At 38.1% G+C, this 23120-nt stretch overlaps 1 protein-coding gene across 4 annotated transcripts in view; it reads left to right on the top strand.

Moving 5' to 3' along the window:
* The window catches only part of CDKL5 (cyclin dependent kinase like 5), a 129800-nt gene that overhangs the window by 41293 nt on the left and 65387 nt on the right, over nucleotides 1–23120 (top strand). For all 4 annotated transcript variants that reach the window (XM_030460668.1, XM_030460652.1, XM_030460660.1 and 1 more), the window contains 2 exons: nucleotides 5206–5436; nucleotides 5955–5989. In XM_030460668.1, the coding sequence (XP_030316528.1) occupies nucleotides 5373–5436; nucleotides 5955–5989 (99 nt within the window). In that variant the 5' untranslated portion in view covers nucleotides 5206–5372. The remainder of the gene's footprint in view (nucleotides 1–5205; nucleotides 5437–5954; nucleotides 5990–23120) is intronic.

Here is a 23120-nt window from a genome sequence, read left to right as displayed (position 1 = left end):
AAGCATGCATTGTCTTTATTGGGTCACTTTTGTGACAATGGCTTACCTTAATATATAACTCATCCAAATGAGCTATTTAAAGAAAGAGAAGAGAAGAGAGAAGAGAGAAGAGAGAAGAGAGAAGAGAGAAGAGAGAAGAGAGAAGAGAAGAGAACAGGGGCATGCAAAGTTACTGCTCCAAAATCAGCAACAGTGAAAGTCAATTTTCATGATGATATTAGCAATAAAAGCTTGCCAGAACTGAATATTAAAACACATGAGCTTGTGCAAGCAACCTTGGTGATTTGCTTTTACGTAATTTATTCAAGTATGACATTATGACATTTTTCTAAATTTTGTATTTATTTTCATCAGCTGTTCTTTTCATTAGTAATTTTTTTTTAATGACCAGAGGAGGATAGATTGAAGCTTAGAGTATGAAAAATAGTTTTGCATAATTGCAAGTTCTTGTTGCTTTTTATCACTTCTTCAGCTTTTTCTTTTCACTTTACACATCTTGGGTTTCTTCATATTATGAAATCTTGATGGCTTTTCCTCCAGAACCTTGTCCAATTAGCAGGTCTGCTCTCCTTCCATAAAATGGGAAAACAAGAGGGAGCTTTTTCCAAATGCAGGAGTGAGACTGATAAAACTTCAGTAGAAATAGGATTGTACTTTTTTGTTTCCTTTTTATTCTTAAAGTTGGACTCTTACTACTAACTTCCTCTTCACAGCTGTTCAAGTACTGAATTGGTTCTTTGTAATTTATAATTCCTTACATTGCTCCTGGCACGTTCTTCTGGATCGGTAAATCCTGAAAAATTTCTCCAGATATTTTCTTAACCCTGTCACTTCTATATTCTGTTCTAATACTGAGTCAGGTCCTTGTAACTTTAATTAGAGGTTGTTTGGTTTTTGTTTTTTCTTTTTTTAAATATCAAGAAATAGAACTGCACATATAGAAGGGAGGAGAAGGAAGATGTGGTGTAGTAGTGATACACCATGAGTAATAGAGGTGGCTAATACATTCTTGCATGGGTCTTGTACAACAGAAGATGTGCCAAGGTTTGGGTTAATGCTTAACCATCAAAGGCAAGTATGTACATGGTATAAGTTCTTTACATCTGTTTACTGACCTGCTTCTTTGTTAGTGAACAGATGAAAATGTTCCCAGCCTCTAGAAATTCTTAGTTGTATCTCCTCAGTGAGGAAAAATAATAAATTAAAAGATCCAGTGTACTTGTTTTTGGAGAGCAAGAGGGATGTTACCTACTGGCAAGAATCTTGTTTAAAAGCTAAAGGATGACTTTAAAGTCAATTAAAAGTTTGTAATGGACTTCAGCAGGGTACAAATTGCACTCTTTCTGTCTTGATATATCAAATTATCTCTATACTTGATATACAAAATACTAATGTACAAATCTGTGTATTTCTAGAAGAGCTTTATTTCTCCATATTTTGTGAAGATAAATGACCACCAAGTTGTGGGTTCTTTTACAATTCTCACTAAACATCTCTATTAAAATCTAACTATGTAAAATATGCTTCTCCCCACCCAGCTATTGATAGAAATAATAGCATTTTTATTCAGTATTGAGGCCTTGGAGTGAGTGGTTATGCTGGATGCTTTTGGGTGTTGTTCCAGAATTCTTAATGTTCACTAAAGAAGGAACTGGGGAAGAGCTAGGATTTGTCTCCATTGTTTTAACATAAATGCAAATAACTGGGTACCATAATGCTGTATTAGTAAGTTCATTTCTGGAATGCCTCTGCAGTTGTTGTTTTTTACATATAAGCCCTATTGCAAAACAATTATTTTGTATTAAAATCTCACACTGTTAAGAGTTCTGGATTAAGTAAAACTAATGTCCTTGCTCATTGCATGATGTTTGATTTTGCTGAACTGGCTCTGCATATTTTAGAGTGCCATGGTAACATTGGGACCATCACAGAGATCTGTTGGTTTAATTTATATGTGTTGATGTGTTGATCTGGCTGCCTCAGAAAGGGGTATTATGAGAATGAGTGCAATTTCCCTACTGAGAACCTTTGAAAGGTAAAGAGTGGTGCTGGGTTTTTTGTTTGGTTGGTTTTTGTTTGTTTTTTTTCCTTTTCTGCAAGAGAAGCAAGCAGGAAACTTATTAAAACAGATCCATATGGTACTCAGCGCAAAGAACAAAATTGTTGTTGCTATTGATAAGGCTGTTGTTGCTGTTAAGGTTTTTGTTGCTGTTTCCATTGTTTATCTTAAAAGAATCCAGCTTGTCTTCACTAAGTGACAGATTAGTGGTAATTCTTGCTATGAATAACTTTCTTGAAAATAATTCTGAGTTAAAACTTGTAGATTTTATTTTTTCATTATTGCAGTTACTCTGTCATTCACAGGATCCTGTGTCATTCATGGAGTTTGAGTTCGTGTTAGCGAATTCCCTGCAAGAATCAGTGATTTTTAAAATAGTCATAACAAGACCAGTGCCTTGTGTAAAGCAGATAAATCCAGAAATTTCAGTGAGTTCTGCCACTGATTGAGTACTTTTAGCAGTTTCTTTTCAAGCTTTCGGCAGCTTTTCAAGGCAAGATCTCAAGCAAGTATATACATCTTGTCTAGGAGTTAGATGGGTCCACCTAGTTTGAGTTCCCTAATGTTGCAGGAGAGAACTAGTTTGTTACTTCCCTTGTTGAGGAGATATAGGAAAAGAGGTGGGGCAAAACTGCATGGTACTGCTACATGCCAGTTGTAGCCTTTTTATTAACTCTCCATTTCAGGATTAGGCTCTCATGGAGTGCTCTGAGCAGAGTTGTGCAAGAAGGTGACTCTGGAGCTAGTGCAGAAGAGAGAGGTCACTCAAGTGCAGGGTTTTTTTGGGAGTCCCTCTACATGCATCTGTATTCCCTTTGCTGTCAACCATGATGAACTTTGGGGACAATTTGAGTAGCTAGTTTGTGTTTCTTTGGCCCAGTGGATGTGGTGAATGATGGTAAATGATGGTGAATGATGGTGACCATTCCTGATGGTGAATGAATGTCAGTAAGTGAATTGAGAGGCTTCAGGGAATTACATGTGAACACTGCTTGAGCTGCCATGCATCCAGGAGCACCAATGTAACAAGAAGATCAGCTTTATGTGGCTTTTACTTTTAATGAAGTAAAAAGGGAAAACGAGAGGCGGATGTGTGTTGCTGAGTTTGAGAAAGGAAGGTCAGCTGCTTGGAAATCTAACAAATTTCCAAATCAAAAAATAGGATACAAACTGAGTATGCTTGTGGAAGTCGTAAAAATATGAAAATAGCAGTAGCAGATCACAAGTTGCAAGCTTGTGTTGCTTTAAAAAGTTTGGGAAATTTAGAAATTATGAATGAGGAATAGAGGAAACTGCATTAAATTTAATGTTGAATTTTTGATACATTGTCTCCTAAGCTTCTTCACTGTTTTGTGGTAGGTTCAAAAGCTATTATGTATTCTGAACTGCAGAAGGACAATGTATTATAATAGTATTAACAGAGAAGTAGTGAATATTATCACAAACCAGTTTCTAGAAAGGCTGTCAATGGATAATGTTTGTAACTGAAGCAGTGGATTTGGTGATGAGATTGAATAGCAAATAATAGAAAACTGGATGTTCACTGCTCTCTTGCTTATGTTATGGCATTAATGCTTCTTTCAAGGTCTCTGCAGTGGAATTTCTGTCACTCAGCTGCAGCATAGGGACAGCCAGTTGTGCCTCTGTGTCTGGCACCATCCTGTTTCAGTTGAAAGCTGAAGCAGCTCAGTGCATGCTCTATTCCCATGTTGATGAGTACCACTGAGCAGATGCTTCTGCTTTTCCAGGAACCCATTTCTTAGTTTGTCACTGTAACCAGAAAGCCTGGACAAGCAGCACAAAATCTGTTATGAGGAGATGCCAGAGGGGAGAATATTGAAGGTAAAATTAGGGAGAAAAGGGTAACTTACGCATTTCAACTAGCTCACAAGTGAAGAAAAAATGAATTAATTAAAACAATAGATTAAAACAATGAAATGATCCACTAACTTTTAAATGCCTTTAATTTTTAAGTCACTTCTTTGTTTTCACAGCTTGCTTCCAAAATACTGTGGTTGGTTAACTTGGAAGCTGCATCTAAAATTATCTCCCCGAGTCTTGCTGAGGCTGGTGTCATTGGGATTTTTTCTCACCTTTTAGTCCTCCTTTTTTCCAGTGTCTGGCTTAGTAAACACAAGGCTTTTGGCCAGCACTCCCAGCTGCCTGTGGAATACAGCAAGGCTCACAGTTTGTGTGGGCTGAACCCAATGGTTCACCCATTACACACAGGTTAATAAATTAATTCAGTTCTATCCTGCCATCTTGTTCCTCATGAGTTGTCTTGTTCTTGGAGCAGTCAATTTTGGAGATGACATATTGGGAGGTGATGCTGTCTTAGGTTTTTTTCTGTTTTTGAATGTGGGATGACACCTTTAATGTTTCGGGGAAATGCAGTCTGAGTTAGAAAAACCAAACTGTGATGTGTTTAGTTTACCAGATTTAAAAGACTTTAGGAGAGATGTAGTGAGCCTAAAACAGACAGACCAAAAACAACTTTATTTTCCCTGTGTGTAGTTGTTTGATTTGATAAACTACTTCAGTAAAAATTTGGAGAACATGGAAAAAAAATTTGGAAACATTTTTTAAATGTTTATTGCATTTCCATTAAAAGTAATGGAAATCATTTTATATATCTGATTGCTAGTCAGTTGATCAAATTATTTCCTTTTTTAAAAAAAAAAACAAAAACCAAACAACTCAGAGAATAGTAGACTGTTTTCAATTGCTTAATATTCTCACCACTCTATCCTTTATTTCATTTCAGTGGACAAATAATAAATTGACTGAACACAGTTTTTATATCTATCTGTAAACATACACCAAACTGAGAAGATAAGTATTTGTAGGTGTATTTTTTCTCACTGAGGTAATTCCTAGTAATATTTTTGTTCGTTTCTGTCCTGTATAAAACAACTGTCAGTTACTATTGTGATAGACATACCAAGTATGGGATTACAAGGCCAGCTGTTCTGCCAGGTACATGTTCTCAGTTGTTTCAGTCTGTTACACACACGTTGTCAAGCTCTCTGGATCATACAATTGGTAGATAATATTGGTGTGATATATATACACCACTGCTCTCTCTTACTGAAATTAAATAAATAATAAAAAAAAGCCTAATTACATTATTTATCTTCTTTCCCCAGGAAGCTACTGACTGCCTAGAAATAAAGAAAGGCTGTGACAAGCCTCATTGATCAAGGTGGATTTTTTTATGTCCAAGAACCTTTCCACAACTGCCATTTGCAAAACCTTTGAACGCACCCTATTGTGCCATGTTTTGTGGCTCTCACCGTAAAAGGAATTTGTCTTGATGAAGATTCCTAACATTGGTAATGTGATGAATAAATTTGAGATCCTTGGGGTTGTAGGTGAAGGTAAGTAGTATCTTAAGAAAAAATAAATTAGAATTTGGTATAGATTGCACTTAGCTCTATTGACAGTAGTAAGTTTTTATTTAAAAAATATTGGCTATAATCAAATCTTAAGAAAATTAGTTTTTTCTTTAAAACTCCTAATTCTGTTTTCAGATGGAAGGAGAATGTTTGAAGATGAAATAAGATGGAGAAATTGGACAGTTTTGGGGAGAGAGTGTTTAATTTTTTCAAGTTTACTTTTGCTGTAGTTGTAATGGGGAAATGCAACTTTAAAACGTCCTTGCAAGAATATTTAAGAAAATAATTTTCAGCATTTTAAAATCCATTTATATTGAAGCAGTTTTTATAAAATTGCTTCAGTACACAGAAGTTATTACAGTACCAGTATGTGCAAGTTCAGGTTGATAATGCTGAGAACAATATTATTACTACATCCAGAAGGCAGATGAAGGCTGACTTATCTTGTTGGGGTTTTCTTCTGTTTTGAGATGATTAATCTCTCTTCTTCTTTATTTCAGGAGCCTATGGTGTTGTACTTAAATGCAGACACAAGGTAAGTAAATTGCTAAATGCAAAAGAGTAAAAGAGCTAAATGTTTGGGTTGGAGTGAAAAAATTACTTTTAAGAATTGAGATGTCTCTATGTATGACATGTGGGAGCAGGGGAGCGTTTTCTTTACAGTCAGTTATTAATTTTTTAACTTGCAATGTTATCAGAGGAAATAGCTATGTCAAGTATCAAGCTTCAATTTTTTTTGTTTACTACTTGTCAGAAGTATATGCACTATTACTAATGTTTCCTTAATGTCAACTAAGAAGGCTTTAAAAAAAAAAAAGAGAAAAAAAGAAAAAAACCCCTTGTCTTGGAATATAGTTGGCACTTGAGCAGTCTCAATTAGAATGTCAAATTAATTCCCAAATACTGCTATATAAGCACTTACCTGTCTTTGAGGAGGTGGGGGGGGAAGGGAAGACAGTGACACCCATGTGGAATTTCTACAGCTGTTGGACAATCAAACTACAATTAAGAAAGCACTGACTTATACTAGTTGATTTTTACTTGCAAGAGGAAGAAGGAAAAAGAGAAAAAAAATGTGTTTCAGACAAAAATGAGCTCTGGTAACCTGTCTCCACTAATTTAATTGTGTAAGTTGGATATATCTGAACTTGATGCTCATCAACAGGGAACTGACATGAACTATTTCACTGTCTTTGGAGCTGCAGTGTAGTCATATAAAAGAATAACTTTTACTGCTCTGAAACAAAACCTTTAAGAATCACAGAATGTTTCCATTTGTAGTGATCCAAGGATATGTGAAAGCTTTTGTATGTAGTTCATACGTTTTTCTAGAAAATATTAGCTGTGCAGAGGACCTATTTATTTGGTGCCTTTTACCATGTACACAGGAGGACTTTCGCATGGGACATGGTTACATTTTAGAGTGGCTTACACTATTACACTGACATAAAAAAGGAAAAAAAAAAATCAGAACTTGGGAAGATCCTGTCTCAAACTGCTGCCTTTTCTAGTTTGTGGGAGACAGAATCACTTAGTAGAATAGCTTTGGTGAATTGGATGGTTTTTTGATAGTTGGAGGATAACAATGCAGGGTGAATAGTCTGAGAGCACTTGGATAATGCAGTCTATTCTAGGCAGCTGTCTCTTCTATGGAAGATAACCTCACAAAGACTCCAGAAGTTTTCAGGATTTCCTACATTGCAGAGTGAAATTTATTTCTTCAGTCATGTCCGTATCTGGAACAGTTCAGTACTCTAATGTAATGGGAGGGTAATCTGTCATCTGAGTTTCTATAAGAACATCTTGCAATAAAATAGATGACTAGAAAGGAAAGCTTTGCTTTAGCAAAGCAAATTGCTTTTTCCCACAGCCTGTGTAAGGATGCTGAATTGCTTTGGGGAGTCTAAATTTTTAGGTAGTAGCATAATTTTTTTTCCTACATCTTCAAACTTTATCAAAGCAGCTGTATTGAAGTTCTAAAATGAAGTGTTATTTATTAAAACTTCTATCAAGTGTTTTTACTAATACCTAGGGTTTCCAGTTTTGGAGATGTGAAAAAAAATAGATATTGTTGATATTTTAGGCTTACTGATTTATGATTCTGACTTACCTAAACCCAGCTGCACCCAGCCAGGAGTAGATGACCTTAGAGGCTATCTGTTTTACTGAAAAAGAATAAGAATTTAGAAGTTAAATTTTGACATGCATCTTTTTTTCTCATCATTCCTTTGGTGTTTGTCATTAAACCTTTTTCCTTTTATTCTTTGATAAAACATTGAGAGAGACCTCTCCCCATATTTTTAGCAAGGGACGGAAGATCAGAGCAGACACATCCAATGTGTTGCCTAGATATGCAGGGTTTCAAGAAAACGTTTTATAATTGCTGCAGTAGTTTAGTACATGTTTAATTATAGGCTTAAAAAATAAGAATTGTTTACTGGTTTTAACATTTTTGATGGATTTAGTTTTAGTTGCCTTATGTCTTACAAGTATGGAGGAAAAGTGGATCTAAAGAAAGTGAGTTAGACAGACAGTATGAATTGGAGCTAGAAGGTGTGGAAAGATGCTGCCTTTTCACTGCAGATCCAGATAGAAAAGATCCAGATTACAGACAGAAATTTTAAGGCTCTGATATTGATTGTATTGACTCACTGACTAGAATGAATATGACAGAACTGAGATTGTAGAGAAAGAGCCTTCTAATGGAAAGGGGAAAGGAAGAAGAAAAGGGGAGAAGATTCTGATTCCTGTGACATCAACAATCATTAATTGGGTCCAAATGGTAACTTCTAAGAAACTATGGTAACAAGTATTGTGCATTAAGGAAATTTACTTGCAAACAAGGGAAGAAAAACAAACCCAACATCTTGCAGGATGGTGTATGTAGCTATTTTCCTTGATCAGGAACTGTTTTGTAAAACAACTTTCCTACTTGTACTGGAAAACAATTAATTTTCATCAAGTCTTAGCAGAATAACCTGGAAATGCAAAGATATATGGTTTTTTTACTGTTTGGCTGCTTATGGGCATATTTTTTAGTATGGGCGAAGAAAGTAAGAGGTGCTTCCAAGTGCTCTGTCTCGAGGGTGCACAGCTGAACTCTGAATGCATTCATTACATTATAAGTCTAGTCAGCACCACATTAGAAGACCAGAAACAGAATAAAAACTAGAGAACTTTGCAATATTTTTAGTGTATTTATGATATATACAAGGCTGTCCTTGGGCATGTTCCCTCAGCAGGTCCTGCTTTTCTTTTTGTGCAAAGCTAGCAATTATGTCTAAGAATTTGAATGTACAGGTATTTATTTTCATCTTTATAAAGAGTGGCAAGATGCCAGGATCAAATATTCAGCTACTGTCAGTTTATCTCCATTTGGATTGACAAGAGGGTAAATTCTGTGTAAAATGAGTAGCTGTTCACTAATTCCAATATAGATATAGTTGCAAAATAGATATAATCCACTGATGTTTCAATAAATTTGTAGCTTTTTGCCCCAGTGCATTTCAGTGGCCTGTGTATATGGATTTAATTGGGAGAAAATGACAGAAGGAACAAAATACTTTATCATTATTATGCATTTTTTTCTTCACTAGGGGAACATGATCAGGAAAGCTTAAGTAGCTCCTCTAGAATGTGTTTACATTATTATACATCAAGTTTTTATCACAAATCCTTTAATAATTGTGGTGTCACGGTTTAACACTGGCCCGGCAATTAAACCGGATAACAGACACTCTCTATTAATCTCTCTCTCCTCCTTGATAAAGAAAGGAGAGAGAATAAGGGAGAGAGACTTATGGGTTGGAAACTAAACTACACAACTTTAATGAAACAGTAATGATAAATAGGAAAAATTACTAAATATATACAAATATACAGGAAAATGGAAGCCACATTCCTCCCCCCTTCCCCCAATAATTCTCACATCACCACCGAGGCTGTAGGGCAGCCCTGGGAAAGTCCAGGCTGGACTCCTGGAGTCGGCAGCAGTCGGGAGCTGGAGGCAGGAACACAGAGATATGGGCTGGCACGGATCAGGACCACAGGCAGATGAACGGACGGAATCCTTCCAGGATGCCGGGTGAAGGAAGGGAAGCAGGAAATCCAGAAATCATGGCTTGGCCCTCGTGATCCCTCAAATTTATACTGAGTATGACGTATATGGGATGGAATACTCTGTTTGGTCAATTCTGGCATCTATCTTGTCTGTTCCTCCCCAAAGGAGGGCTCAGGTGGGACCTCTGTATCCTCCTGGACGGTAAAATGTTTTCCTCAGAGCTGAGCAGTGTCCTTGGCTCTGCACACCAGTCTCTAGCAGTAACTATAAACATCAAGTGTTATCAATCCTAGAAGCACACACTGAGAAACTTGCTGTTAATTTCAGCAAGTGCAACTACTTAAAGAGACTTAGCTAAAAGCAAAAGTACAAGACAGAAAATCCCCTTTATCCTGGCCCAAACCAGGACATGTGGTTTGTGTACACATTACTTGTTCATCTGTTTTTTTTTCTAATGTGAAGCTACTACAAAGAAAGATAAAGCAGATTTGATGTTCTGAAAAGCTTTTTCCTTTTTTAATGAGAGGACTTTTATAAGGAAATATACTGAAGTACATTGTGTTTGAAAATACTAGGAAGTACACTTAGTATTTTTGCAAACTATTAAAATAGACTGTCTTGGCTTATTTACAGGGTCTCATGTATGCATTTTAAAAAGAAAAGGCAATTAAACAGTTCAGCAGTATTAGAGATTATGGTTCAGGGAAAGAATCTTTCCTTATGTTGGAGACCTGTCAAATATTTTCCCTGTAAATAAAATCACTATCCCCTTTACCTTGCAATGTGGGCTTGCAGCTTCATGCAGAGTTATCCTTTGCTAATAGGGACTGAGGAATAAATATTTGGAAGACTGACATCAGGCACAATGCTAATACAAAGAGTATTGTGACATAAAATCAATGAAATTATAGGAACATGCTGTGGGAAATCCATAGATGTCCAAAGATAGGCACACTGAAGAAAGAAGCCTAGAGGAAAAAAATTGAGCTGAAAGTCGGTGTGAGAAAGGAATCTATTGATATGTGAGATAATAAACTATGTATGTGGGGGGAATGTTAAAAATTGTAGCTGCAAGTAGGAGGAGTTTGTAGAAATAAGGTGAATGCATTCTTGGATGACTGAGGTAAGTGGAGACTGTGTTAGGTAGGAAAATTATAACACTGGAAGAGGAGGTCATTAAAATGAGGCAGAGTGCTCACCACAGGGCCAGGCTGGAGAGGAAGAAGAGTTTATAACAGGAGATTGAACCACAGCAGCAGTTCTGCTAATTCTGTGTGTCTAGTTTGAAAGCAAGGATTCTATTTTCCACATTGGTTACCATCCACAGACTTGTGTAGTGGCTTGCTTTATCTAGACAGGTTTTTATCCATGTTCAGTTGAACATTTAAGAAGGACCCAGATACAAATCTTCAAAATTGTTTTGGGTTTATTTTGGTTTCTTTTTTTTTAATAGCAGGATTTCATTATCTGGGAAAGAGATGAGCATGAAACTCCTAGACACCTAAAGCTGATCATTATATGAGTAACAAAGTGTAGTGGTCAATTGTTTTCCATTTAGAGATCTGGTGGTGTGGGAAGCTGGCAGAAACTTGCAGGAAAAAAAGGGAAGATACCTATATAGATAAACCTGTATGTATAAATTCATGGGTTGTTTTAGGTTAGCTAAGTGTGCAGGAAGGTGTGTAATGATGCAAATTATCTAAAAAGGCATTAGAAAAATATGAAATCTCCTAGACTCATCCTTTCTCCTGCTATGTGCAGTGTGTTATCAGAGTCTTTGGAGCCTGAGGGGATGCAGTTTAATGATTTAGAAATTTGATGCAAGTTGTTCTTCTATGTACAACATCTGCCTAATAAGAATTTTTTTCCAGTCTTTTTTTTTTTTTTTAGAACTGTGTTTTCTCTTGGATGTTCTTTATGGTATGAGACATTTTCAGACCTTTTTGTTGAAGATAAGCACCACTGAATTTCCTTATTAGCAACAAAGCAAAAGAAGCCTTAATTTACAGAATCACTTTTGTGCGTTGAAGAATAATGAAAAATATTTAATAGGTCTAACAGTTTCAGGCAATTTCCTCTTAGCCTACTATTTACTTTTGTCCTATGTGAGCCTTCAGTAAAACTTTCATTTTCTTCAGATAAGTTTTGTGTGTGTCTCAGAATACCTGAAAGAAATATTTACTGACCTCTTAAAGAAAGGTGTAGTTCACTCAGTGGAAAATATAATGGATATGTGTATGTGGCAGAATAATTAGATTTTAGCACCTCAGCCTTTTCCTTGTCTTTTATAATTAGATCCTCTACTGACCCTGTACAATGACTACAGGGTCATAGTTACCTTGGTTTTCTTTGAAATGTTTTTCTGTTCCTCCAGGTACCCCAATCTCCACTTCTGTATTCTTTGTGCTATTTATGTTTGAGCTCAGTCAGAAATTCCCCATTTACCAATGCTAACTTCCAGCTTGCATGGTGGAGTGGGCCATTCCTGCACTTTGAGTAAGTCATCCTTGAAGAGCAACCAGCCCTCCTTGGCCTCCTAATTCTTAGGGCTTTCTTTAAGCTGATCCTCGTACAAAATCTTTTCTAGAAAAGGTCCAGGATTGTCATTTTATTGGGCATTTTGCTTACTTCTTTCAGGATCATAAGTTCCTCTATGTCATGGTATTTTGCAGGAGAAGCTCTTGTAAAAAGTCACTCAGACTGTAAATTTTCAAAGTGCTATTTCTTTGCTATTTCAAAGTGCTATAGTGTTAGCTTTAATAAAGTAAAAATGATACAGGTAATGTTACATCCCATTAGATGCTGGGAATCTAGGTCTCTGATTGGGGTGCAAGATACTGTGCAGACCACATCTGTAACAAGGGTTTGCCCCATTTTCCTTATTCAGGCTACCACAGGATTTTCTTACAAGGAGGCTCTATTACTATGCTGTCAAACAGAATGGATATTTATGTGAGAATGTCTTGCTGTGCTTTTAGATTAAAGGCAAAGCCACACAGGTGATGTGGCTGCAGGTGCTGAGTGGGAGCTGCCCGCAGGCTCCTCTGTTAACAGCCAGATGGCTGAGTTTGTTCAGCAGCACAACACAGTCCTGGGCTTCCTCAGGTGAACTCTTGTGTGGATCACTAACTTCTTGGTATACAATGGTCTCCTGGTCAGGGTTGGCTACACATTGTCACTGCCTCTGAGGTTATCATCAGCCTCCACATTTGTATCAGTTCATTGGTCATTTGTGTCAGGAAATTGCTTTCTGCGTCTTCCCAGAATCTCCTGATTGTCTCCATCGTGCTGTATTACCCTCTTAGCAGATGCTGGAGTGCTTTAATTTGTCTGTGAAAAAATTGACTTTATTGTAACATTTCCCTTAAGAAGGTGGCATGATTTAGGACCAGTCAGCAACAAAGCACCATGTTTCTACTTGCTCAGTCTCCTTCCCCACTGTGAGATGGGAAGGAGAAAATCCAACCAAAAGCTCGTGGATCAAGACAAGAATAGGGGAGGATTCACTCATTAATTATGGTCACAGGCAAAACAGACTTGCTGGGGAAAAAACAAATTTTAATTTATTATCAATCAAATCAAAGCAGGATAAAGAGAAAACAAAAAATGGATCTTAAATACCTTCCCACTCACCCCTCCCTTCCTCCTGAGGCTAAATTACTTTGCTGCCGTTTTATCTGCCTTCCCCCCAGCAGGATGGGAACAAGGAGTGGGGGTTACGGTCAGTTTGTTAAATGTTGTTTTCTGCCGCTCCTTCCTCCTCAGGGGGAGGACTCCCCACGTTCTTTCTTCCCCAGCTCCAAGGCGGGGTCCCTCTCCCGGGAGAGTCCTTCAGGAACCCCTGGGACATGAGTCCCTCCCACAGGTGCAGTCCCTCAGGCACAGACTGCTCCCGCCTGGGCTGCACACAGAGTCACGGCTGCTGCGGGAGCAGTCACCTCCTCTCTCTCACACGGGCTCCTACACGGCTGCACAGACACAGCTGATCCTCTCTGGGATCCTTCATGAGCTGCTCCACCGCGCTTCTCCATGGGCTGCAGGGCTCAGCTGCCACCTCCCCACGGGCTGCTGGGAAACCTCTGCTTGAGCAGCACCTCCCTTGCAATGCTCACCAACCTAGGTATCTCTGTTCCTGCATTGCTCTCACCTCCCCATTTGCCCTGCCTTGCAGCTCTTTTTACTGTTTCCTTTTCCCTTTCTTGAATGTGTTACTCACAAAGGCGCATCCAGCTTCCCTTCTCGGCTCAGCCCTGGCCAGCGGCAGGGCAGGATTTTTGAGCCAGGGAAACTCGCAGCAGCTTCTCATAGGAGCCAGGTCTGTGCCCCACCCCAGCTACCAAAACCCCACCCCACTGACCCAACACAAAAGGCTTTACCTGTTTTGCAGTCACGATCAGGTGCTTTGAAGCAAACATCCACCCTCATGTCACCTGTGTTGTTCTAACACTCCTGCAAAAATCTTTTGACAGGTGTCTTAATCATTTCAAGGCAAATGCCCATGCATTCAGACCTCCCTTTCCTTGACAAGAATCTGCTTGCTGTCTTAGTCTGTGGCAGTGCATATCCCACAAAATATCTTATGTCTGTGGCAATGCTTTGATCACATAAGCTATCCCACCGCATTTTGTGTAATCCTTATGAGTGATTTCATCATCTAAGATGATGGGTAGTTCAGAAAAACATGTATTGCTATATCCTTGCACTGACTCCTCATTCCTTGGTTTTGTTTCCCACAATACCTGGGTTTGGGTACAGACACCTGGGACCTGGTAACACTTCTTTCACAGAGGGAATGAAAGGGTTTTATACTCAGAGAAAATTTGGGGTCTGAAAAATTGGACTGAATTTTGGAATTATGAAAAAATCTGAATTTTGGACTGAAGAATTCATTATTCTTTCCAGTTTATCTTTGGCTTTTTTCTGATATTATGTTCTTTGCTGAGATAGATGCAACTCCTTCTTTACTTTGTATTTTACTGATTTGACAGTAGATCCTGTTTGAATGACTGAGAAATGAAATGATGAGTAAACCAAAAATCCGAGTTCCCAAAATGAGCACAGATTGCTGTCTGCATTTTTTTCCCCTCAGCGTTAAAATCTTTCATATAATGGAGGTAGTATGAGTTGATTGCAGATTTTACTATTTCCCTAGAGAAGCAACTAGCACTGTCTGGTGTTTGAAACTCAGAAGGCTAACTTGTGCTGATTTGGAAGTTTCTGGTTCTTAGTCTTTGTAATAGTGTGATTAATTCTAAAAGACTGAGTAATCAGACAGCAGAAGATATCTAAGTTCATGACACTTCAGCTCTTAGTAATGGAGGAGTTGATCATACAACAAGAGAAAAAGGGTGGATCTGTAAGTGTGGGAAGTAGGTCTTGTCAGGCAAAACCAATTTCTTTGAATCAAGTGTCACTAGTAAAGGAAGTTACATGTGTGATAGTCTACTTAGATGACTGAGAACTTCATGAGATTCTGATCAAAGCTTCTGAATAATTTTTAGAGCTGTGTAGATTTGAGAATTGGCTGATTAACCAACCTCAAAGCAGCACTGAATAGGGAGTTAAGGGAGGTATATTTCTGTCTGGTTTGGATTTGGATAGATATTAGGTGCAATATTGCAATTTTAAGGTTTGATCAGAAGGCAGATATGAAAGTACTGCAGTTAAATGTTATGGAAAATGGACTGCAGTGTTAAGGAAAAGAAGATAATGAATGCAGAGCAAGTGATTCAATTAATGCAAAGGGGTCATTTTGAGTCAGATGAGTTCATTTTGTTCAGTATTTTAGACCTGACTTTGTTAAAGGTAAAAAAGGAATTAAGAATAGGAGAGGCATGTTGTGATATCTCCCACAGTATTTACAGTCTCCTAATTATACAGTGCTACTAGAAGGTGATTTTCACCAGAGTGCTCTAGTACAGATAATGTCAGCAGTGTATTTTTTATCTTACCCTGTTATTAAAGCTATCTGTCCTTTTGCTCCTCTACTTGACTGTGCATACTGTTTAAAGTATTAACTGATATTTCTGTATACTGTGTCCTTGTGTATTTTCATATACCACTAATTGACATAGAAATAGTCTTCCCCTAAAACCAAGGAAAAAAGTACAGTGCCAGATCTTACTGACGTAAGTATAAGATGTCACATTCTTTCATTGTTACTATTGCTATCTTGTTGATGCCTCTGGTTACATCCTCAATTTTTTTGCTGATCTTTTTCTTTGCTTTTGTATGTAATTAAAAGCAGTATTGCTGATTTTCACTACTAAGCAAATATATTTTGGCTCTGTGGCAAGATTTTTGTTTTTAATCATGGCCAAGGGCAAATCTGTGCAGCATACCATTTTCCTCCAGTCATGGCAGCTTACCCACAGAGGATTATTGTGGTTCCTTAGGCTAAAGCACCAACTCACTGATGTGATTTTGTGCCAAAATTTATGTGAAATAAATACAGTAAGCATGAGTCCTGTACTGAACTTCTGAAGTAAATAGTGTGCCAGTAGTAAATGTTTGCAGTAGTCAGACTTAAGATCTGTCTTGAATATTATGTGAGGAAAGCAGAGATACTAGGCAGGCTCTAGTCTGAAAATCATATTAATTCTTTAATAAACATTTGCTTCAACTTCACCATTAAGCAATGAATAACCTTTTGAATTCCTTACAGAATTCTGGTATGAAATATTAGGTATATAGGATTTCTTTAATGGGCTTCCATACTCCGGCTGGAAGATTCATATATGTATGAATGCCCTGGTTCTCATGGGGGATTTTAACTACCCAAGTATTTGCTGGAAGGCCTATTCAGGCAGCCATTCAAAATCTAGGAGGTTCCTCCAGTGCATTGATAATAACTGCTTGATGCAAATGGTGGAGGAACAAACTGGAGCACTGCTGGATCTTATACTTATTAACAAGAAGGGTCTGGTTGAAGCAGTGAAAGTTGGGGGCAGCCTTGACTGCAGAGACCATGAGATGGTGGAGTTCAGGATCTTGTGTGGTCGGAGCAGAACACCAAGTAGGATCATGGCCCTGAACTTCAGCAGGGCTGACTTTGGCCTTTTCAAACAATTGCCAGGGGAAATCCCATGGGACAAGGCACTAGAAAATACAAGGGCCCAAGATAGTTGGTTAACATTCAAGGACCACTGCTTCCAAGCACAAGATCAGAGCACCCCTACAGGCAGGAATCAAGAAAGAGAGACAGGAGACCCCCATGGTTAAAGAAGGGACTGCTGGGCAAACTCAAGTGCAAGAGGAAAGTCTACAGATCATGGAAGGAGGGGCTGGCCACTTTGGAGGAATATAAGACTGTTGTCAGGAGATGTAGGGAGGCAACCAGGAAAGCTCAGGCCTCTTTGGAATTAAGTCTTGCAAAAGGGGCCAAGGGGAAGTCCTGATTAACCAACCTGACAGCCTTTTAAGAGAACGTACATGTGGATAGATGATGGTAGTGCAGTGGATGTGGTTTATCTTGATTTCAGTAAAGCATTTGACATCATTTCCATTTTACATCATCTCCCACAGCATCCTTGCAGCTTAACTGAGGAAATGTCATCTGGATGATCAGGTGTTAAGATGGATTGTGGACTGGTTAAAGGAAAGAGAGTTGTGGTCAGTGGGGCAGAGTCTCATTGGACAACTGTATCTAGTGGAGTCCCCCAGGGTTTGGTACTGGGACCAGTACTATTCAACAGATTCATCAATGACCTGGATGAGGGAACAGAGTGTTCTGTCAGCGAGTTTGCTGATGACACAGCAGGAGGCTGTGCTGCTATTCAGCAAGACCTAGACAGGCTGGAGGGTTGGGCAGGGAGAAATTTAATGACATACAACAAGGGCAAGTGTAGAGTCTTGCATCTGGGAAACCCCATGTACCAGCATTGGTTGGGGAGTGAGCTGTTAGAGAGCAGTGTAGATGAAAGAGACCTCAGGGTTCCTGTGGACAGGACATGAGCCAGCAATGTGCCCTTGTGGCCAAGAAGGCCAGTGGCATCCTGGGGTGCATTAGAAGGGGTGTTTTTAATAGGTTGAGAGAGGTTCTCCTCCCCCTCTACTCTGCCATGGTGAGGCCACATCTGGAGCATTGTGTCCAGTTCTGGGCTCTACAGTTCAAGGACAGAGAACTGCTTGAAAGAGTCCAGCACAGAGCCACAAAAATTATTAAGGGAGTGAACATTTGTTTTTCATACTTTTAAGACTATATAGGATGAAAGATTAAAGTATGGTGGACCCATGTCTCCTTTTGATTGCTTTTTTCACATTACATTTTGTTCTGATACTTTGTTTCTGATACTTTGTGTTTCTGATACTTCTGATATAGGCTGCTAAGGTATACTGTATTTCAAGGATCTTTTAATTTTTTTTTTCATATGGACTCTTGCTGTCTTTTTCAGGTGCATGCAATGATTTCTTTAAGGGAACCTGGCCTGACTGTTCAAAGCAGGCATGAAAATGTATTCAATTTATTGGTTTTCTTTATTCACATCTGTCATTTTGTAGCTGTGTCAATGGAACAGTGCTGCTCTGATGCCTGAAGTTGTGTTCTTTCCCTTTGAGTCTTTTGTTATAATCCAGGCTGCTCCATGAAAGGTCCCTTGTATGGTATTCCATCACCTTACCTCCTCTCTGCACTTGTCATGTTATGAACCATGCACATATGTGGACTGTGTTCAGAATTGTTATTCCCTCCATCTACCCAAGGACTAAGTTAGAAATAGAAGGTGCAGCAGAAAGATGAGAGAGAGCTTTCAGAGGGGAGAAACTTACTTTGTCTGGAAGGAAACACTACAATTTTTTTTCCAGGTATCTTGAGTTGAAAGCTGCACAGTATGAGAGTGTTAGTCTCAGCACCACAAATTGGAGTGCCTAAGTTGGCTTAGCTATGATAACAGTGGGTAACAGAACATGCAGCACAAAGCTGAGATGCAGAAATCTGATGCTGCAAGGGGGAAGGAGAGAAAGAGGTGCTTTGCTTTATACGTCACTGATTCAGGTGACTGAAGGAGACATTAAAGTTTCAGTTAAAAATAACAAGTGGTTCATCTTTCCTTTGGAAGGTTATGTAAAATATATTACTGATGATTTTAATTTTAAATCAAAAATAAGTAATTTGTTAAAGTCACACTATCTCAGACAAGTATTTCTTTTAGTAACATAGCTTCTTCCAGTTTGTCACACTAATGGCTCGAGATTAACCAGATATCTAGTGCACTGTTTGTTTCTTTAAGAAATTGCATGTCTTTCTGGTAGTTTTCTACATAATGCGTTGCATGAATTCCTGCTCTGGATACTGGTTTGGCTAAGTGAAAGGTTACCACTTATTCCACAAATAACACTAATCCTTGGAACATTGCCAAAAAATAAACAAACGCCTTAGCATTTGCTGCATACTCCCATCTGCTAACAGATTATATATCATTACACTTATTAATACAATAATCATTCAGACCTGCAGCAGTGTGTTCTGTGGCTGCCCCTAATGGCTCTTAATTGCTTACAGCCTGTAGTGATGTATCTCATCCTAATGCACTTGTGCATGAAACCTTTAGGTCGAGATGTGATGAGCACATAAACCAAGACTATCCATATGAATTATTCTTTCTTGCAAAAAGCTGGGGATGTTATGCTGAAAATTAAGAAACTGACTACAGAATTTCTTAGAAGCTGCAGCAGAAGAAATTGAAATTACTGAGGATTTTGAACCTGATGTAGGCTCTTGGATCATTAGGAAAGCATTGATGCAGGCTAGGGAGTTTATATGCATTGCAAAGCAATATATGGGAGAGGGAACAACATATGGCTAATTACAGGGCTACATCTGTAGTAACATGACCTTGCTTGAATATTGGATTAAAGTCTAGTCTTTTAATCAAATTGCAAATGACTGTGTAGAATAACTGATGCAAAGAAACTTGTATTTCTAAATTTTAGCCTAATTGGTTTCTTGTGAGGGATTTTTGTGGACTTCTTAAACTTTTGTAGGACATTTGAGCTGCTCTAAAAACACTAGGTTAATAACTGATATCTGGATGCTCCATGTAGTTAAATAAAGCACAGTAAAATGCAGCACACTTTGGTTTTTTTGAGATCATTAATGTACATTACTAAATGTTCCATAGTGAAAAATTCATCTGAATCATCTAGCTGCCTTTCAAAAATTATTTGTAGAAGTCAAATTGATCTAAAATGTTACTACCCTAAAGCATCTTGAATATATCAGTTACATTAACTTCTGTCTTTAATTCTTGTTTTTGAATGTAAAGCCTTTTCTTATGCCAGGAGTCCTGGAAAAGGAACATTTTTCAGTGTAGGTAAAATATTTACAGTAATGCTAAAAACTTTGTCTGAAACCTGTAGGCTCTTCTTGGCATGCCTGTTTTTACATCAGTGAAGACTGTTTTCTTAAATAGTACATTGTCCTTCTGAATGTCCTGGTTAAAGTAATTTAATTTTCTATGATTGCTCAGTTACTTCTAATTGGTGGAGTGCCTTGCCTAAAATACAGAAACCTTTCTATTCTCTTTGAAAAGAATTTACATATTCCAGAATTTGTATTCACATGTATCTGTATTTACTTCCCAAAGTCTGAATAACAATTAATGGGGGAAAAAGGAAAGTAGTTCCATTTATAACATTACAGCTGTCTGAAATGTGTACAAATGTGTAAAATTTCATGCAAAGAACTTAATCATTGCACTTAACTTTATGAGGTGTTTGATCTTGGCTAAATGCCTAGAGGACTAGGCAAACCTGGCATTAGAGTATGGTGATCCAAGTAATTTTGGATATAGTGGGAGGCTAGACTGAGCTCTAGAATAGAGGCTCTTTTGTTAAGACTGCATAGTGCTCATTGTTTCTTCAAGCGATAGCAATTGTTACAGGTTTGCACAGAACTGGAAGTCTTTCTTTATCCCTTATACATATATTACAATTCTGATGTACATGTACTTTGGCTATATTTAGCTGCTGGACAATAAAGTTTGGTGAGTCCCCTGCTTGCTTTTGATAAAGAACAGTCCAATTGCATGCTAGCTTCTCCTACTTCAACCTGTTCTAAAGGGTATCCAAGCTTATTCTAGTTTAACAGGAAAACAAAACACCTTCAGGATTTATAAAGATTTTTTTAAAAAATGTTATCCCAGAATTATTTTAGCTTAGATTGCTAAATCATGAAATTCCATTTTAAATCCTAGTACTGTACAACACAATGGCTTAACTTTGCACTTTATTTAAAAAATCACACATTTTATGGAATTCTGTTTTCATTTTTCCAGATGTGTAGCAAAGTGAGGGTTTGTTTCTGAAGAGCACAGGTAACTCTTGGTTGAATATGTGTATAGCAACATTGCTATCCAGTTTATAGTTTCTTGTGCCTTAAAAACTTGGATGAAGCATCTTCTCTTTCTTCTGATGTATGAAGACTAATTTCTATGGAGTACTGCAGCACAAAAAGATTAGTATAACAAAATTCAGTGAGAAAATTCTGAAAGAAGGGGAATATTTGCAGGATCTTGAAGTGGAATGGTTGTACTCACTGGCACCCATTATTTCATCTACTGGTACCCTCATACCCACACTCTTAGAAGTATAAAAGTGTGTGTGTTTGCCCACGTAAGCAGTATCTGATTCGGGTGGTCTCTCTGATGTGCAGCATAGAGAACAAGGGTAGGTAGCTGTCAAGTTCCCACTACATCTATGAAGTTCATCTTGGTGGGGAGGAAAAACTTTTTACATCTCTTATGTAAATTCTATTTTTAAATGTTGTCTAATGTTATGGGGTGATCCTTGGTCTCAAGTTTTGCTTACTTGAAGTTCCACGAGGCTCTTACCTGTTTTTCCTTCTTTGGGATTTGTGTTTGAAATGTGTGTCTATAATCTGATTCCCTTATAGGCTGGGTAATGTTACAAGCTGCAGCTTCCTTGCTGCCCTCCTGTTGTTAGGATGCAGGATCTGCTTTCAAGTCAGCTGTGCTGTAGCCTTCTGAGCTTGGCATAATATTTTTCTTGGTTTTACTATCAGAGCACCATCCTGGGAACAGCCTTCTCTATTACCAGTGCAAATAACTCTTGAAACCCTGTGCAGTTTCCTTCTGTGCTTGCTCATGCCTCTCGATTCCTCCCCCAATATCCTATTCATACTTCCCCTGATCTGTTACTCCTGCAGCAGAAACAAGATGCACAAATGCCTATGTTGTCTGCAAAACTCTTTGGGTTGTTTTCCCTGTTTTTAGGATAGAATTCTACTGCCTTATCGAACAACTAATTATCTGTTGACCATAAAATCTTCTCAGAGAGAAAGCATAGTTTGGGTCCTGCAATTTCTCTTCATCTTTCAGTCCAGTCTATCATATTGAAATTAACTCCTTGCCAAATGTGTGTTGTGAAGCATATTTTTGGATTACAGTTGAGAAGATTCACAGATTCCAGGGTGCTGAAAATTATTTGTGAAGTAGTTTTCTTAGGCTTAACCTTGGCTGAACAAGTTGACCATCATTATCAATTTTCCTTTCAGCACTTTTTTTTAACTGTGAGGCTTTTGGGTACAGCAGAGGGAGGTGATATTTGTAGCTGTAATCATGCACTGAGGTGTGGAAAGATTAAAATCTATAGGGCAAAAAAACCTTGTTTTTTTGGTAGGTTACACCTACCATTTATTTTGACACTATAGATCTTGACCAGGAGGCAAGCTATCTTCTTGAAATCAATTAACATTTCCAACAGATATGGAGTAATGACATGTTTATGCACAGAAATATGTTACAGGCAATGCCATCTGCAGAGTCAAGCTGACTGGCTGCTTCTTCTACAGGATCAAATTTCCTGGGACTGGCTGTGAAAAATTCATCTGGGTGGTGTGTACCTTTTTTATTTCCCCCACTAAGAGCATCAGCTAGTGAAAGATGTTAAGAAATGTTTACAAGATAGTGTCTGGGAAAACTTCATCCTGGGTTCTGAACCTGCTCTAATTTTGTAGAACGTGCAGCTACAGCAGCTTCCACTGCTGTAAATGTTGCTGTAGTGTGAAAGAATCAGAACTATCTGAGGAGCAAAAGAGATTCAGTAGGAACTTCACTAGTGACCCTTAACAAGGCTTAAGAGAGGCAAATAATATCTAACCCATGGACTCCACCAGGTTTGGGGGAAAAAAAAAAGGATGGTGTTTTTATTTAGAAATTCTGTCACTCTGACCCCTTCATCCAAGTTCCCCAGTTCACATAAAAAAGGGACTCCAAACCAAATCTCTCTGATGCTGTCAGTGTCAGAAAAACAAAAAAAGGATATCAGCTTGTCTACACTAGTTCTCACTTTCCATTCACTGTGGTTCTCAAATTCATGGTTTTAAATTTATATTACTGAAGATCAGCTTCTGCTGCTTGACCAACAGACTTCTGGTTTCACACGCCTGCTTGTAGCAGAGCTATGCACAAGTGTATATACACACACTTGTTTAGTTAATGAGTTACAGCAAGTGGGTTTTTCTGATCAGTTCTAGAAACTGATACTAGTCTGATTCTTTCTGTTTCCTCCTAACAGATTTTTATATGTCCTATTACTACAGCACAGTATATTGTTAGTCCTTTATTATTTTTACAAATGTGAGAACTGA

Source organism: Calypte anna, chromosome 1 (assembly GCF_003957555.1).
Source record: "Calypte anna isolate BGI_N300 chromosome 1, bCalAnn1_v1.p, whole genome shotgun sequence".
Lineage (NCBI taxonomy): Eukaryota > Metazoa > Chordata > Aves > Apodiformes > Trochilidae > Calypte > Calypte anna.
The sequence above is the reverse complement of the archived record's forward strand: the minus strand, read 5'-3'. Positions and strand labels throughout refer to the sequence as shown.